This window comes from Cupressus sempervirens, chromosome 4, assembly GCF_028749045.1.
Source record: "Cupressus sempervirens isolate cs-2001-9-10 chromosome 4, ASM2874904v1, whole genome shotgun sequence".
NCBI lineage: Eukaryota > Viridiplantae > Streptophyta > Pinopsida > Cupressales > Cupressaceae > Cupressus > Cupressus sempervirens.
In genome coordinates, this window is record NC_143121.1 from 231,999,029 (window position 1) to 232,018,838 (window position 19,810).

A 19,810-nucleotide genomic window follows, 5' to 3' on the forward strand; every position below is an offset into this window, starting at 1 on the left:
TGGAACCCAATGAGGAAGGAGTCCTATGGTTGGAAGGTGGATCGACGAACGATGATTTGGATTTGGTCAATAGCCTTTTCCACTGGCAGATGGAGGATCACGAGCTCTTTTCGAGCTGTAATATGTTAAGGGTCAACGAAGGTGAGAAAGAAGAGGGAAATGAATGTCCGAAGGAATACAGAGAAGCGGAAGAAGGAAAGGCAGTTACGACAAAAGTTGAAGGGAAGAACATACAGTACGAACCTAAAAAAAGGAAAGATTCCATCGAAAATGTTACGTCGAACCACGGATATAATAGAAAGGTACTAGCAGCAAGGAAAACACATCATACACTCTACACAGGAAACAAAGAGAAAGGGTTTAATAAAAACTTCAGCAGTACGAAGTGAAGACTCTAAAATCAAGAATACAGTTATTGACGGAAACGAGTGGTAGCCAACGGAATTCACGGTACCAAGTTTTGAGAACAAACTAGGCGATATGAAAAACCTAAGGGAGAGATTGTGTAACTTAAATAAACTAGATGAGTGACAATTGCAGGCACAATGGGCCATGGAAGTTACACAAAACAGGCAGAAGGTATGGCATGAGAAGCGTTTGAAATTGAATAAATTTCAACTGAGCCAATTGGTATTAAAGTATAGCGAATGGAACGAAATCAAACCAAGGAAGTTTAAAGTCAAATCGGTCGGAACATACCAAATCCAAGAAGTGGACAACAATGGAGTAATAAAGCTGTGGACATTGGACGGGCAAGAAGTACCAGAAGACGTAAATGGTTCCAAGTTAAAAATATACCGCTCGAGAGCTGCTTCCCCATCAATGAATAATGACAAGTAACTCATAATTGAAAAAAAAAAAATTGAAAAAAAAAAGAAAAAAAAAAAGTGAAGTAATAATCATCGTCCAGGCTGAAGGCTATCGTACGGTGAGGAGAAGCATATGTGAAACCCGTACGACGTACAAAGCTAGAAGGAACCCAGATAAACACCATACGGCATACAATGAAAAGGAGCGCTAAGGCCAGAGACCGTACAACAATTTAATATCATATGATGGACACTATATGGTAAAGAGAAGCAAAGGATGTATCGCTAAAAGCCATTGTACAGCTATAAAAGAAAAACAATACAGAAGTCTGTGGACCGTACAGCATTTGCAGAGGACCATACGGCTAGCAGTTGTGGGGAAACTCGTACGGCTAGCAGTTGTGGAGATATCCGTACGGCTAGGAGAAAGATGGAAACGAAGCCCGTACAACTAGAAGGGAAACAACACATTCAATATGATGCATTCTTGGCACCCCATCATCGTACGGCAAACATAAAGCATTTGAAGGTTCTATACAGACACCATAATACATTGGGCAGGCATTAGAAAACGTCGTACAATCACGAGTAGAGAGGATCTATGCAAATTTTTACTGGTTCAAACACTGTACAATATTGGCAACGAAGTTGTAACATAACAGAGAGAGACCACCGTTCAAACATAGAAGAAGGGTAATATGAGGTTCAAAAAAAAAAAGGACGATAGATCGAAAATGTTCAGAATGAATAACGCATGATGCCCAAGGGAAGGGAAAGACATAAACAGGTAGAAAACACAAGTGGTTGGCTGAAAGAGTGTGGGATTGGAAGAAAATCACAAAAATGGTGTGTTCCATGGACTTTTGTGTGGGTTTCAGAGTGCTAATTTGGTCTTGGCGGCGGGGGCGCTGCCCCTTGACCCCACCCTGTATCACGACAGGGAGCGCAGACCCCGCAGGGGCGCTGCCCATCGACCCCGCTAGGGGTGATGCCCCCTAGACCCCTAGTCGGTGCAGTTATTAGTCGTGGGAAGTGCAACCAGTTGATGAGACCCGGAGCTGTTGCAAGCATGGAGTGTCTGTGTACCAGAGGTGGAGAAAACAACAGAGCAAGCCTTTCGAGAGGGGTGATACACTTTGAGGCACTTGGAGTAGGTGTTGGACGTGAAGCTGTCTCGATGGATGCATAGAGAGCTCAGGAGGAGCTGATCATCCAGTTGAAAGCAGTTCAGCAACAAGTGGCTCAGTGTACCCAGGAGTTGGAAATAGAGAAAGCGGCACGAGTGAATATTTTGTAATTGTCGTCTAGATAAGACTTTTCTTTTTGGGGGGGATGATGTTATCGATAAAGTTGTAAAATATTGTCAGTAAAGTTATAAAATAGCCGATGGGTAGATTAGCATCCAAATGGGCATGACGGTTGAGTCACCCCTTCGGAATGGTATATGTACACCATTGGGAATGGACTTTGGAGCATTTTTGTAATCATCAATGGAAGCACTATGCAATCCCTTCGACATATATGCGAATAAGAAAAGGAGTATTGTTGTGTTACATGTTCTTGTCTATTGTTTGTATGCATTAAACTATTTACCCCATACGATAAACAATACATAAGGTCAGGAAGTTGAATTTTATCAGAGACGAGACAAGAAAAATAAACAGACTAATAATACAAATGATAAATAAAGGAATCTATACACTATTATGCAAAGGAAAGAGGATAAACATATAAGTTTCAAGAAATATCGGTTCAGAGTTAAAGAGGTATGCTTCATTATGATGTGTATTAATTAAAGTAGAGAATTTACCAAAGTAATAAGTTATTAATACATAATAGAGATGATAACTTGTACTCTCATTAAATACTAAGAGAATCCTTGGTAGAGAACATCTGCTTTGGATGTTGAGCTCCTTAAAAGGAACTCAGTGATCAGAGGACATTCAAGAGTGAATGTCAGGTTTCCTAAGTGGGATCCCAAAGAGAGACTTGTAGAGAATCTCTTAGAGACAATATATATTGTAGTGGTCAGTCATATGCATATGTCAAGATAAGAGAATTGGTTAGAAGTGGGATCTCTACCAAGTAGTGTTGTGATGAATATAGAAATACCAAAGGCCTTAGGGAGACACTCTTCACATGACAATTGCCTAATCGAGAATTAGCTCACATCGGAGAGTAAGGCAATCTGAGAAGAGTTCCTTCCAAAGGATTGGGAGGGTGGTAAGGGATAGTATTTAGTTTGATATTGAATTAGTTTAATATTTCTACCATCTTTTGGATCTTAAATACATATTTTCTATATTGTACTTAGGATTTGTTGCAAGTTCCAGCATTCATTTCTTAAGCTAGAAGAGGGGACATTACACTAGACCTGCAGATATGCCAACACTCATAATTAAATTATATGCCATTCCCTGTGCAGAAATAGCTCACAGAGACATTTACAGTTTCTTGCATTCTTAGACTAAATTTTTTAAACCCTTTTCCCTTCACAGTTGTTTGGTTGGAAAAAGCTAGAGTGGTCGATATCCATTTATTGAACACCATAAGTTTCTTTGCGATAACCAATATATCACATCATTATAACTGAGTGAAAGTCCACGATAAGAAGGAACCTTGGGGCTGTCTCATTTGATCACTCAAACTAGATACATTGTTTAGCATATGAGCATCCTTATTTAAGAGAGAGTCGGAGATTTGGTATTTCATTTGCAATATTGAGTATTCAATTCTGCATTTTGTAGAGGCATAAATCTCGTATCAACAGGTCCCTTGTATCTTGTGTGTTGGAGCAAAGATGGAGGCTATATGGGTGTTTGATGGTGTCAATGTTGTAGATTTCTGAGCACCCAGTGATGGATCAGAACTGGCTGCGGGTTGCTCTCAGAACAGGTGGAGGCTGCTGCCACACATCTGCCCTCCCCCAGCAGCTAGAGGAGTAAGCAACTTCAGATTACAAATTCTACTGAAATGTTTGTTATTTTGACCTGGATGGCAAGCTGAAAATGATGATGTTTTCCTCTTCTTCCGTCACTGCTATACAGACCTGCAGATATGCCAACACTTGTAATTATATTACATGCCTTTCCCTGTGCAGAAATAGCTCACAGAACACACTAGAGTTGGGTTTTTGTCCAAGCTGGTGTTGACCACCTCTTGAGGGTTTTGCCCCAAGTGTTATAGTGTGATTCAGTAAAATGTCAGAAAAATCCATGATAGAAAATGAAACTTCAGTGCTGCATATATATCCTTTTGAATAAACTCAAAATCAGCTCGTCTTAAGGGAAATTGAATTCCCTTTGGTACCAAAACAAAAGTTATTATTATTTAGCATAATTAATTTTATCACTTAATTAATGTATTTAAATTATTAGTATTCTACTCCTGTTGAAAATACTTTTTTATAGTTAATAACATCATAGTACTGGAACATTGAGGACATGACATGGTAATAAAAAATCCATCATAATAATACGGATTTTGCGGCTTTAGATGAGTTGAACCCAAAGCCAACACATATTATCACATTTCACAGAACAGATATAGCAAGCAACAAATGGTTCAATCTTCCTCAAGATATCTGAAGTTGTCAAAATGTCCCTAAATAGACACAGTAAAAGATTCTACTAAAGAATATGTCCCAACTTTTATCCAGATAGTGGGAGCCATAAAACTAGTTACAATGTAGTCATTTTGTACCATTCCATTTCATAGTCAACCTCCAAACTATCCCCTAGCCGATATTGTTTCACTACAGAAATATTTTCCTTTGTTGCAAAAAATAAACATGATAATACAGTTTTTAACAGGTAAATATGTCTATCACAGCATATACGTTCACATTCAGCTCATATATGTTCACATTCAGCTCGAGCCTTAAACTAATTTTTGAAGGAATGTCAAATAGATATCTAAATGCAACCTTTTGTTGTTGATATTGCTAATAATTTTGTGAGCAATTGATAAATTATGTTCCATAGTTTGCTATCTAGAGATCTTTAATATTATCACAGTTAGCCAGCAAATTATATTCTTGTTTACTCCTTGAGGAATAGCATACAATTTCACAACTCTCTGCTCTAACAAATTCATGTATGCACCAAAATTCAGAAGCATGAGAGCTCAAAATAAACCACACAATCACAAAATTATGAATAGGCTCACCTGCATGCCATCATCCAAAATTATAACACCTATCCCATCACCAGTTTTGTTTGCAAATGTGTCACAATCCTTAAATAGGCGAACACTAGAAGTCGTGTCTGATTTTCTATGACATTTCATCACACCATACTGTTGAAGAAATGATGCAGCAATATTTCCTCGATTTGGACCTGAACCAATTTTGATAGCAGTATCAAGTAAATGTCTTTGAAGCATTCTTGTTTCGTCTCCACCTCCATAGCCCTACATGTGAAAGAAAGTGAAACAATGTCCTTTGCTGGTTATTTCCAACATGAGAAATGTCTAATCCATATTCAAAGTTCGCATCAAGAAACCCTAATCAAGTATGTGATTCAATATAATGCATGCATATAGCAACAATTAGAGCCTCTAGCTAAGTGATAAAACTTAGCTTAAATAATAAAAAATGGTAAAAACAATCAAACTATGTCCACAACATAATGATACATGTACAAGAAACAGTAAGGAAAGTTGAGGTAAAGTGTGAATCATCAAGTGTTGCAAATGTCAGCCAGTGATGCTTGACATTTAAACCAATTAATACAAATAACAAATTGGTTTGTTTCTTCCTATGAACAGAGCAATGCCTATTTAAGATTACAAAAGATAACACTCCAGCACTGCAACTAATTTTATTTGCAATGATTTTTATTGTACCTGCCCACTTCTTGACTTAAAATGCAAAGGAAACATATCATACTCAAGGAAACAAAACATGCTTGGTCAAGATATATAGCAGTTCAAATTATCAACAATGATGTAAAGTGACAAAGAAACAATAACAGAGATTAATCCCACCTCCCTGCCTCCTAAAGTTGCATCCTATAGCCAGCTCAGATGATAAATTTAAAGATTCATCTTAATACAAAATTTGCCATTTCCATTGCTGTATTAAGCCCTTTCATTCTACGTATATAGATAATATTGAAAGTCTATTTGATGATCCCAACTTCCCTAGTTAGCATCATGATGTTCCAGAACGATTTGCATCCTACTTGAGCTAAATGCCAAGAAATAATACCCTATCACACCGAAGATAACCCAAACTGATTGTTCATAGTGCTTCTCAATTTCCTCTATAAGAACACTCACAAATTCATTTTGACATATCATCTATTTCATTTTCCTCGCCCTGTCTAACAACTTGCCAAGTTATCCAATACTACATTTATATAGCCTTTTATAAGAGCTTAATCACCTTCAAGTAGTCTGAATGGAACCTTATAGTAAATGGCATAGATGGCCAAATGTTCCAAGTTGTTTATGTTGCAAGTGCCTTGTTAGTTCCCAATGGGTAGTTGGAGATGGCAGTTCCTAACAGTTGGTAATCTTCACCAGCCAAGGACCCTTATATATGTACTCATTTTGTTGTATTGGGGACTGCCAATGTGCATTGTCATATACTTATCTGCATATAAATTAAATGGAATAAAATGTCCTGTTTTTCCTGGAACTATGCTGCGTTGCTACTTTACGTTCAGAATGTTTGTTCTCATTTGCTCTATGTTGTAAGTAGCCTAACTCTATCGGAGTAAATATTGGAGCTTAGTGATAAAGTCACAATTAGGAGGGATGGTGGTGCAATGGGCCGACCCATAGAAGAACTAGAAGTGTTTGAAACCGAAGTACACAACAAAAGACAAACTGACTTAGGGTTTGGTATATTTATGAGAGATGTCTATTAACTCGCACATTCTAAGGGAGGCCCTCCAACAAGAGGTCCCCAAGAGCGTCATCTAAGATTGGTTAGCAATGAACGACAATCTTAATCATCTCCTTCGTAGGATGCCAAGGTTTCTTGCAAATAAATCCGTCACTCTTCTTGAAAATAGGGATCAAGAGCAACTACGACAATAAATTCTAGAGTGTTACAACAAACGAAACCGTAGGAGGAAGAGCATGACACTACCAGAAGATGTACCTCTGAAAATTAATGCTAGTGTATCAAAACAAGAATAGAAGACATATATCTGTAAGTGGGGTTGTCATTGCACCAAAAGATCAATCTGTCAATGCCCAATACAACAATTCAACTTATAGTACACAGGAGGTAGTTAAGCCCTTGTCACAAATCCTGAGGGGAGCGCTAAACAAATTTCCAACAATATCCCCCTCAGCGTTACTCGAGTGCCTGAGGGTTTGAAAATGTGACCAAGCTCTGATACCACTTGTTAGAGTGGGGTTGTCGTTGCATCAAAAGACCGATCTGCCAATGCTCGATACAACCACTAAACTTATAGTACATAGGAGATAGTTAAACCCTTCTCAAGAATCCTGAGGGGAGCACTAAACAAATTGTCAATAATAACAAGTGGTCATAGATTCACAAAAGGATCAACAAGAAGATCCCTTTAGTTGAGAAAAGAAGGTGAACAACATTGATGGCCACCGAGTGTAAGTCAAAGCATAAGTCATACTCATAGTCAGGAGGGTGGAGGGTAGAGAGAATCTCACCAATAGTGACGGCGCACAAAAAAAGAGTGAATGGATAGAACTTTCCTGACACCTACTAATCCCAGATAAAGCATACAAAGATCTTGTAGATAAAGTAGGCAACCCATTGTACAATCAATATCAGATGAAGAGAAAGGAGGAGGAAACCCTACGGCTAAGTTTGAGGTGATACACCATATTGAACAACTATCCATATCAAAGCAACCAAGGATTGGGGGCACTAGGCCAAAAACTCTAGGGAGAATAGAGTCAAAGAACAAAGAGGAAGGTAACTAAGGTGTAAGGGGTGCTATGGGTGGAAATATGGACTCGAACATGGTCATTAGTGCTAGTGAAGGACAAAGACGTCGAAGAAAAAGCAGTCCAACCAAGCCTAGAACACAAGTTTTGCACCAACCTTGGAAGATGATGACTCCCCTAGGAGTCTATAGGTGGACATGCATAAATTCCCAAGTTTACAACCGTATGCTCAAGGAATTATTGGTAAAACTTGAAAACCAGCACGCAAACAAAACTAAATAAGTGATGGTTCGTCACGAGGTAGATCCCTTCACTCAAAAAGAAAATGAAGGTAGTACCTTTGTCATCGTAAGTTGATGCATACAACTAGACAATGGATATTGGGAGCGATGCCAAAACATCTTCCCAAGGAAAACAACAAGAAATTAATGAGAAAAACTTTGAAGAAAGTAGCAATTATGAAGGAGATGAAGGTTGAAAAGGAGAATTCTAGAGAAAACAAAAAGATACGGGCCACTGACTATAAAGTAGAAGGGCATATATAAACCATATGTCCGAAAAAAGTGGTTTGTAACATTTGTCGAGTACTAGAAGATTTCATTGAAAAATGCCCATAAAACTTAAAAATAAGGAGGGCACATGTGCTCTCCACTAAAGGGAAACAATCAAACCCAGCGTTTACACCACCAAAACCATCTAGAATTTCCAACACATCACTTGGTAGACACCACAACAAGCAAGGAAATAATATTAACACAAGCAATGGCCCATGAAGCAAAATACGAAATGACACAAAGAAGAACAAGGATTCAGTGTTAGAAGTGCAATGTATGGGGTCACTTTGCCCAAGTGCCAAAGCAATCAAAATAGTACGGTCTTGTTCTACAAATGATGTGGACAAGGGGACAATGAAGACATTGACTATCTGAAGCAAAAGGGAGTGAATGTGTTGGCCATAGAAGATTGGGATGAGGAAATCGTAGTGATTACTACATTATTTATAGGGGGAAGGGAATGCACCCACGTCCCTATACAAAGAAGGAAAGACTTTGAGAGGCCAAGGCCAATCTAGAGCAGGCGATGGAAAATTAACATAGAGCCTCTAATGATGCTGCCATTACCCCTTTGTGGGAAAATTTGAAAAAGAACACTCTACGGAAAGTGTTGGAAACAACAACACCTATAAAGGTAACAGACCTACAAACCATGCCACAATTAAAAATGGCAATGTCCATTATAGTTGGTCACAACATAGTCACCAAGGGAACCAACAACAAAGTCACCACCTAAAGACAACTAGGCCATTGAACCCAAGTTGTTGACAATGAGCAATGGAAGAAAGCCATTTGTCGTCAAGATGGTAATAATGATGAAAAACTAACAAACACCATCATTGAAAAAGGCACTAGAGCATTTACTCCAAGAGAAAACCAAAAAATGTTTAAGGAAACAAACTTTTTGGCCATCAGCCTTTCTCTTGGGTAGGTGCGAACAATCATGGCATCAAGAGTCATTGGGAACACAGATGGCACAAAAAGTAAAAATCAGGGCACAACAATTCCTCTTGGGCTTAGTTATCATTCCATTAGAGAAGACAAGATGTGATGCACTACTCAAGAGGAGATACTTTTCTACCAAGGGGAGATACTTTTCTACCAAGGCAGATCTAATTGGAAGTAAAATACACTCGATCAAGAAAAGGAAGTATGTCATCAATCTAAGGAATCATGTAATGAGTGACTGAATTGGGGTCAAAAGAAAACATGTCTAATTGGACAAAGGAATGAATGATTGGAGCCAAATAATGAAGGGTTACTCGAACTAGAGGATTGTTCTAAAGATGATACCAACACTCTAAATGGACAATTCCATTGGCAAATGGAAGACTATGAGATCAACCACCACAAATGTACCATGTTACAAAATGGGGAACTCATCGAACATGAACAAGATGACGAGAAGGGAGCCTTCCCTCTAGAGTACAAGGAATACACTAAGGGAGTGGCATGGTGATGCAAGACCATATAGGGTGTAAGGGAAAAGTTGCATTTCCCAAAAATACTATCTAGTTTTTCAATAAGGGCTATCTTTGTGCAGAGATACCATCTTTAATAAGTTGTTCATTTGAGCACCAAATGTTCTAATTTCTTCCCTGGAGGTTCAATTTGGTTGTATAAATCTACCAGTAAAGTTCCATTGCAAGATCAAGTTTGATTATTAAGATATTGGAAATTTTTCGATTTTGGCAACAGGGGTACAAAAACTTTGAACTCAATTTTGAAAGCTTTAGAGGCCCTGAAAAGGGTTCAAACCTTAGTTGACTAGCACTTCACTTGTAAGGCATTGTAGAGCACTTTGTGATTATAATAGTCAATCGGTTCAACGAGTCAAAAGTTATAGCCTCCAGAAGCTGCACTACCTTGAGTTAAAAAAATAAAATTCCTTCAAACACTCATTTGAGTTCTAAAAATTGTTTGGGGCATATTTTTGGCATATTCCAATTTTTAAAAAATAATAATAATTTAAGGATTGTCACCCTCAAATCTAGGGTTTAGGATTTCCAGAATCTTCTAGGGCAGCAAAAATCCCCCTATAAGAAGGCCCGTAGGGCTATCTGGGGCAATTATGGTGGTGTATGTGGCTCTATCTTGTAGATTACTATAATAAAAATACCCATGTGGTTGTAGCATGTTATATTTTTTAATGTTGTTATGTCATTTCATTAGAGATAATAAAAAGCAAGTGTTCTTGTTCTTGTGATTGTTCAGTTCTTGTAAGTTTTTGTTTCTCTCTATTTTGTCATGAATGTTTGTGTTATTAAGGAGCCTACCCTTCATCAAGTGGTATTAGAGTAGAAGTTCTTGAATGTGTGGACAAATTACCAAATGTGAGGCAATTTGCATTAGGCCTATGGTTCTTGTTGGTTGTCGATTATCGCTGCAAATGTATTTGTATTGCCTATTATGGTATGTGTTTTCCAATGGCAGCAATATCACTCTTATGTATGTTAAGGAAGAGACATGGAGAGACAAGTCTCCTCATGAGACATGTCTATCTATTATCATCTAATTAATATGATAACAAATGATTACTTAATTATATAATATCTCAAATATAATATATATATATATATATCACACACACACACATATTTCTTCACTTTAGTCTCATAGTTTATCCAATTGAAGCTACCAAACATAAACAGTTGTGGGCATAAACAGTTGTGAGTTTGAGCGATAAGTGCAAAAAAATATCTCCACAAAGTTATCGTAGTAGAAGATTTGTGGGTATGACAAAAGAGCCCTCCAAAGACAAGTACAAGCGTTGAAAGAGGAGTTGAATAAAGGAATCAATAATAGGGCAAGAGAAGAAAGTGAGGATGAATTTGCATAAGGACAAGTTGAAGAAGAGCATCCAGAAGTAGCTCATTTCAGGATTATTTCTAGAATTGGAAAGAGACCTAAATTTGAAGTTTCCACATTTTTAGGAAAACTAAATCCAAAAGAACTAATCGATTGGATCATGATATGGAAGAGCATTTCGAGTACGAAGAAGTAGAATACCCTGAGACAATCAAACTTGCAAAGGTTGCGCTAGAATTTGGTTTTAAAATGTTCAGTTATAAAGAAATAGCAGAGGACAGGAGAAGATAACAAAATGGGATTGGATGGTGGAAAAATTGAAGAGACAGTTCACTCTTGTTGACTATGAGCTTGACTTGAAGAAAATGCAAGGGTTGAAGCAAGCGAGAACATTTGTTCACGAATACACAAAAGAGTTCTATCAAGTCCTTATCAAAACATGTCATTTTGGAGCCAAAAAGGAGAAGGTTTCCCATTACATGAATGGTTGCGGCCAAGTATTCAAGTAGAGTTGATAATGGTAAGAATAATTACCATTGAAGATGTATATCAATTTGCTTTGAAGGTGGAAGAAAAAATGAACAAGAAGTTTGAGAGCAGACAAATTGAAATAGGTTGTGGTAGAAAGCCTAGCGGACAATCTTATGGAGGCTGAAATGAAGATCAGAAGAAGAATACTGACTCTAGTAGCAGTCTAAATCAAAGGGGAAATAATTCCTATCAGTCACACAATCAAAATAAAGCAAAGGCAGAGGACAAGGACCACTAAGGGGAGATTTTTGTGGAACATGTTTTTTGAATTAGCAGGTTGAAACAAGGGGGCATATAGTTACTTGCAAATTTCATCAGTTTTCCTTAGTAAGTCTCAGGTGATTTTGATTATCACTAACATGTGGTTTTGCAAGATGCAATCACTAATGGTTTCTTGCAGGATCTATGCATGTGGACTTAGCCATATTCTTTTTCATACACACACACACACACACACACACACACACACACTTTTCTTACTTTAGCTTGCACATGCATGTAGTGTCATATACCACTAAAGTGGGGGCTAAATGTACTGTCTGAAATTGGAAGCACTTCAACTTATGACCTTTTAGCTCCTCTTCAGTGTATTTGCATTATATACTTGCACTTGGAGTACATTCTCTTTCTCTTTTTCTCTCTCCTAAGCGAAATCAGAGTAGCACCTAACACATCCTCCTTGATTTCCTTTTTTCTCGCATGCAAAGATCAAGGTAGGATATAATTTCTTTACATCCTCATCTTCCTAGGTCCTATTTTCTGTTCAGTACCCTGGGGTTTTCCCCATAATTCATGCTTATCCGAGTATACGTCGACCATATTGACCTATACCAATATAAGCTGACCAGGTCAACTTGTACTCTTGGGGTCTTGGATTGTGGGCCCCAGTTATTTCAAACATTAAATGGTTTCCCGCCTACAGTAATCGCCTCCTGTAGGGGTAATCTCATAAATCTGCTATAAATGCCATCACTAACCTCATTTGGCATGAACAGAAGCAAGGTATAAGCATATGTAGACATCCCAATCTGACATAAAGCAATTGCAAGATGAAAGCAAAGGTTTGATCTCATCCATTTAACACCAAAGGAAGTTCATCATCCATATTCTTCAATGCAAGCATTCAACGAGTGATTAAAAAACAATATGGAGTTGCAAAGGGATTGTGAAGATGGATAGAGCGCTTGAGCCTTGGGGGCTTTGTCATGATTTCTATGCTATTTTCAAATATGGTCTTTGTTGCTTCATATTTTGCACACTTACATGCTACAATTTCACTCATAGAGTTAGGTTCTTATCATTTCTTAGCTCTTTACATTCTAAATCTATACTCTAGGATTCACGAGCACTACATACACACAACATCTATCCAACGACTATCCGTAGAGGTGGAAATCACCAAAACGAGGGGTTGACTAAGGTAAACATGTCAAATTTGCAAGTTTTGAGAGCAGAGTTTTGGCAAACAGATTTGGATACCCTTTTCAAGAAAGTTTATGGATCCGCAAAGTTTCAAGAGCTAGGTACATGTCGACCTATACCAATAAAGGTCGTGCAAGTCAACTTGTACCCCAAACAAAAAGTTTTTTGGGTTTTGCTTCCTTCGTCTACTCGATTATAGTTTCAAGTTAGATTCTATTTTGGACACGATTTGCTTCTAGGATTCCTAATTTGCTTAGATTTCTTCTTCAAGCTTTTGAGGTAGGGTTTTATCCTTTTCTTTGTCATTTCCTAGATCAGATCTAATAATTATATACTTTCAAGTTCATACATTGTCTTCACATTAGATTTAGATCTTGATTGTCATTATCATTCAATTGTGTGCTTAAAGAATCAATTAAACGTCGCATCAAAGAGGACTTGCTTGCATACTTCCTTGATATAATTTGGGTTTAGTATCGGCATCCCTTGACCTCACTTGGGCCTCATTTGGGTTGTGCCAATCTAACTTGGGTTATATTAAGAGTTATGGGCTTAGCGTTAAAATGTTTAACTAATGAACTTATCTCATCTAGTTTACATTAACAAATTGATTAGTGTCATTTTTCCCCTAAACAGCTAGTAACCATGTAAGGACTTACATAATTCATTAAATGGACAATCTAACAACTTACCAAAGGTGAATGATTTGCAATATAAGCTCTTCAACTACTTCTAATGAAATAAAGTGCAAGAAGCATTGGGTTTAAAAAATCTTAGCTAACCCTTACCAATGCAATACCCTATTGATGGTGAGGTGGAACTAAACCAGTCCTTGCTTTGTCAAATCAACTATGCAGAGCAAGTTGCAATCTTAAAAGGATGTGTGGATGATTTTCATATTGCTAGCATTCATTAAAAAAACCCAATTCTAGTGCAATCCAATTGTACACGAGTACTCATATTAATTTCACCAATCAACAATATCTTTCGTTTATTTACTAACTACTTGTACTCAACATAAACAAATCCTATTCTAAGTGAAGAAATGTAAAAATTATGCAACATTCCAAAATAAAACAAGTAATTCACCATTCATTCAATAATGAATCTACAACAATTGCTAACCACCAAAGAAAAAGAAAAAAGAAAAAGTGGGTGTCCCTATTTGCAAAGGGGTGTGTGCATTTTACAATATAACAAGTACTCACAAAATGGGTAGAGACCATAGCACTAGTAGATAATAAAACAATCAATATGGTCAAGCTCCTCTGTGAAAAAATGTCACATGGCATGGAATCCTGACTTAGATAACAAGTGACAAGGGGGCGCACTTTATCAATCATGTCATTCAACTAATGGCAACAAAGTTTAATTTTCCACAATTTGCCTAGTCTATACTACCCAAGGGTGAAAAGTCAAGCAGGATCACCCAACAAAGACTATTAATGTGGATTTTATTCCACTACAACATACAGAATCAAATATTCACCATTTCATAGTGAAACATCAAACAAATCCTCTCTTGGTATAAGGTCATCTCTCATGCTAAGCTTGCAATGTAAGATCATGAGATAACTTCAAGATTCCTTCAATCATGGACAGTCACCCAATGAAATAATGTGATTTGTTAGCAATCACATAAGGAGCTTGTGTTCATTTAATGAATATCAACTCTTGCACTTACTAAAAATTTGGCTTCACAACGCACAATGAAAATATAATTTGGTTTTCAAACATTCACTTCAACTTACCTTACATTTTACTTTTATTCCTAACCATGAATGCAAGGAAATGTGTATGGACTTGGACTCTAGTAGATGCAACTTAATCAACAACTCCACCCACCTAGAGAAAGCTTCTAAGGGGCACTCCAATGATTTTTACATCAATATTTCCTCTTCAATCCCGTCAAATGGATGCAAGCTAAAGATCAAATATCAATTAAAGTTAAGTACTTTCAATCATCAGCTAACAACACAAGGCACACTTACAATTGGCAAGAGGCTAGTGGCCCAAATTTGTCAAGTCAATCAAGCAAGCATCCACAATTACTCACTCAACTAAACTACTTCAACATGAAGGAAAAAAATCTACTCCAAGTGAAAGATTGAGAAAACCAAGCAACAGTTCAAAGCAATATTAAGTAATTCACCATAGAACCAACAATAAATTATCAATTACTTTGATAAGCATCATAGCAACAATTTGATCAAGTCTCTCCCTTGGCTATCCTAGTCTAATCTCCTAGCTCTCTACTATCTCCAATATAATCTAATACTAATGAATAACAAATAGAGAGGCCTTGGCCATATATAGATGTTCAATTGCAACTCAGGGCCAAGATTGATACAAGATCAAGGGCTAGGATTTATCCCTATAGACCCTAATTAGGGTTGCCAAATTTAAAACCAATTATAAGAGGGCACCAATTCATGAGCCAATAAAAAATTACAATGATTTTTACAATGAGAAAATAGGACACTTGGCATGATGTGATTGACTGTGCTTGAATCTAGAATCTCCTGATTGGAGAAGATGACTAGATGCCACCTCGGCATCTTTATCCTATTGAGTTGATTTAAGAACATGTTCTTTGAATCCTAGCATGTAGAATATGTCTGTTAAAACTGCACGTATTTCTTGATCAATTGTTAGAAAGTTACTCTCAGCATTTCTAACTTTGATTAACTCTACCAAAACTATAAGCTTCTTGTGGATGAGTGTAATGACTCATGCTTTGAAATTGCCTGCTTCAAATCTTCTCCATCCCCTTAAACTTGATATGGATTTGCACCTTGAAATTGTAGACGATCTAATTCTTGATTGTTCTTGAAGATGTTTCATGTGCTTGGACTTTCCTTTTACATCTTGCATTTGTGAATTTGGCCAACTTTGGTCTTCATATCCACATTGATCTCAATCTGAAATTTCACATTGAATGTCTTGACTTGGATCTATCTTCTCATTTGGAATCCATCAAGCTTGAAGTCTTGGTTCCCATCTGTCGCCCCCTATCTCCAATCCATCTTCCAAACATTCCTCTTCGATTCACCTTGCAAAAGCAAGAAAAAAGAAAAAATTTAGAAAATTAGAATTTCCATGACACAAAATTCTTCTAGATCTCACCTCTTTCCCATCATTACAATCATCGATTAGACTTTAGAGTTTTAACCTTACGCTAAGGATTACTCTTGAACTCAATATTTATAAGCATAACTTGCTAAATCCCCTGAATGCTTCCTTGAATGTTATAATGATAATCCCATTATTTGAACTTGCTAGTTTTTCCCATTTTGATGTCATTTTCAATTGTTTCAAAGGAAAAATTTAAAACTTAGATTTACAATGAAGCTCATCAAAACCAGTTACAACTTAAGTCAATTCACCTACTTTGTTAGACTCGGATTGATTGACTTTAAATGAAGGCTCCAATCAGATTTTAAACTTCAACTAATTTTAACCATTTTAAATACCTCCGCCTGATTTTCTATCTTGCACACAATGTTTAGCATTTTGGTTTCAGGAAGAATGGAAATTATTATACAAGAAATTCAGGCCAAAAGAATCAAAATCTGAAAATTACAACCTTTTTCTCCCTACTTCACCAACTTCCAAATCTGATATTTCACCTCTGCAGTACCTTAATTCTATCAATCTGTCAATATCTCTAAGAAAATTTGCTGCTAGTCTGAGATGATTGCTGCTAAATCTTGATGTAATTTCCTGTTTAAATGAGGATATAATTTGCTGGAAGGCAGAGCCTGATTTGGTTTTGAACAGTGTAAATGAAAAGATTTGGAGCTTTTATTTATAGGCAACTTGGAATTTGAAAGGGTATGTTAATTAAGGTCAACTTGACCTTTTACACAAAAAAGATTTAAGCAAATTAAATCCGTAGCGTCTCTACTAAAGCGGACTTGGCTTCTAATCAAAATACTTAATTTGAATTGCATTTATCTGGCCTCTTCAAAAGCCGACCTGCTCCAAAGAAATTGCATTTCCATTTTGATCAATTGCTGGGCGGAAATGACCATGAGATGGGAAAAGATTCCTAGGAGAGGGCAGAATCTGCCCTCTCTTGGGAAATACCATTTGCATTCGTTCACAAACTGTCACCTCATTCCCAAATCTCAACTAAATTTGTAGCCCTCACCTCAAATTTGTGGAAAAATCTGTCTAGAGTGGAGATTTTGGTCCTGTGCTTAGAATCTTATATTTAATTTAGATAAGATTTTTTTCCCAAAAGCTACCAGATTCCTCAAGCCAATGGGAATTTTTCACAAGACGAGCAGACTCTCGCTGTCATTGGGAAATTTCCAAACACAGTCCTCTAACTAAACTAAAACTTTGTCAATTCACTCGTTAATTGCTTAGTCCACTCCAAATTCGCCATGGATTGAATCGATGCCAAAGAGTTATCACCCGATTGTAAGACTGAATATGGTGAAGTTTGCGAATTATTTCCCAAAAGGCATCAGATTGCATCCCTTGATGGGAACTTTCATAAAACTTGACCACTTTCACTAAAACTCCAGCCCTTTTAGTCATTAACTCACCATATTTTTCTAAGTCCTCTCTAAATTTGGATTGACAGCAAAGCATTTTATCAAAATTAAGGGGCAGAAATTTGCTCATGATAGGAATTATTTCTCAGCAAGGGGCGGAATCTGCCCTTTCTTGGGAAATCTCAGTCACTTCACCAAAAAGTCTTGACATTCCTGAATTCGCCCATCCTAAATTGCCTCACTCAAATCTTTAAGTTCGTCATCCTATTATGCCTTAAAGCCTTAAATACAAGAGATAAAAATGAGAGGAATTTTGGGACTGAAATCCCAAAATTTTATGCCATAGTTTTCTTTAAGCATCTCAAACCTTTTGCTTAAAACTATGACTAACTTCCTACTTTCAAGGCACCTCCACCTATTAACAATCTCAACTAAGGCCCAAGACCTGAAAATTTGTTGCTATCTAGACTTCCTAAGACCACCTAAACCTACAGGCAAAATGAAAAAGTGGGGTGCAACAGTGTGAAAACTGCACAAGTACTCAGCTCTATTATCTACAGTCATGCAGAGAGGACGAAGAGGACTAGGAATCTCGTTGTACCATGGACCTTTTGTACAACGTACAAGACAACAACCAAATAGACTCCATTTGACTTGATGTACAGGCAGGAAGCAGTGGTCCCTGCCATATACATGGTGCCAACTCTATGCATTGCAATGGAAAACCCATCCTAGTGACATGGAAAGCTTGAAATAACATCTTATCGCACTCAACAAGGTGGACAAGAGACAATTGATGGCACATAGACCACCAAGACTATGCAACATCAATGGAAATTATAGCATAACAAGCACCTCCTACAAATCATATTTAGGCCATCACAAATAGTTTTACTATATAATGGCCGCAACAAAATCAAGCCTAAGAAGTTTAAAGTTTGTTGGCTTAAACCTTATAAAGTCAAGGAGGTTGGCCAAAATGAGGTGATCAAGTTGGCAACTCTAGATAATACACCCATTCAGGGAACTATTAACTCAAAGCTTAAAATCTATTAGGAGCGCACAAGACCTGTCATAGACATAAAATGTTGGGATATGCCACTAGAGGGGAATAGACACCAGGCAGAGATGTGACATTGGAGGAAGATCCAGTCATTGCAAGAATACCATTTGTACCAGAAGAGGACTACGCTAAAAGGAGCCAAACGTGTGAGGAAAAGTTGATTAGAAAACATGTTGAAGGTGTTGACATGCTATGAATCCATAAGCATCAAACAGATGCATATTTTGACAGACCTACAAACTAGAGACAAATGGGTGATTACTAGAAATGGATAGCACCCTATGAAGCCATGTGAGAGGGATACTTGACGTATGAGATAGATGAGGAAGTGGAAAAGAAGAGGAAGGCAGATAGAACCAAGCAAGGCACAGAGCCTAAGGAGGAGTTGGAAGCAAAGACCAACCTTGAAGCTTACAAGGAAGATAATGGACCTCGTCTAAAAGTAATGGTGAAGGTTGATGACTAGTTCATGCGCAAGAATCATGGCTACAACGAAGATCTCATCAAACATTGCAATGAGAAAGGCATCAACTCCGACCAATACCCACTTCAAACTCATTATGGCAAGTCATATTGAATCCTAGAGGAAATCTGGAGTTTAATGGGGAAGAAACAATGTGGCACAAACAATATGGCACCTAGCACATAGACAAGAGATATAAAGGTACAGGAACTGCTCGATTGATGGAGGCAATCTGTTTCAAAAGTAAAAGTTAGACCATCACCAACCTGGGGAATAAAAAGGAAAACTAACAATAAAGGATGGGAAAGAACAAAAAGACAAAAAATAAAAGAAAACGGAGAAAGTGGAATTAAGTATAATGCAAAAATATTGCGGAAAATCTTATTTGGCCCCATATGATTGAATTTCAATAGAAGAATGGGTCAATGACAAAAATTAAACTTTTCTATTGTACTAATGAGATTGACGGATACTGCGAAGGTGTCAAAAATTGTAAAAAGGTACCCACAAAAATTTTAATATCAAGAACAAGAAGTCTAAAAAGCATGAAGGAAAAAGAAATAAGAAGAATAAAGGGGAATGCTAAAACAAATAATAAAATGAAAATATTTTTGCCACTTTATTTTTCTAACTCCCCGCAGGTTTATAAATCCCACTCTCAACAAAAGTTTTCTTTGTTTCTAGCGTAAGCAATCAAAGGAATTGAGTACCAATGGGTTTCCACAATCCATAGCTATTTATTCTTTATGCTTTTGGATCTTGATTGTGTACAG

The 19,810-nt window shown here is 37.2% G+C and overlaps 1 protein-coding gene across 4 annotated transcripts in view; it reads right to left on the reverse strand.

Annotated features, from left to right (window-relative positions):
- LPXK (tetraacyldisaccharide 4'-kinase family protein) overlaps positions 1-19,810 on the reverse strand; it is a 97,127-nt gene that overhangs the window by 51,283 nt on the left and 26,034 nt on the right. For all 4 annotated transcript variants that reach the window (XM_089824854.1, XM_089824856.1, XM_089824855.1 and 1 more), the window contains exon 3: positions 4,977-5,219. In XM_089824854.1, the coding sequence (XP_089680980.1) occupies positions 4,977-5,219 (243 nt within the window). The remainder of the gene's footprint in view (positions 1-4,976; positions 5,220-19,810) is intronic.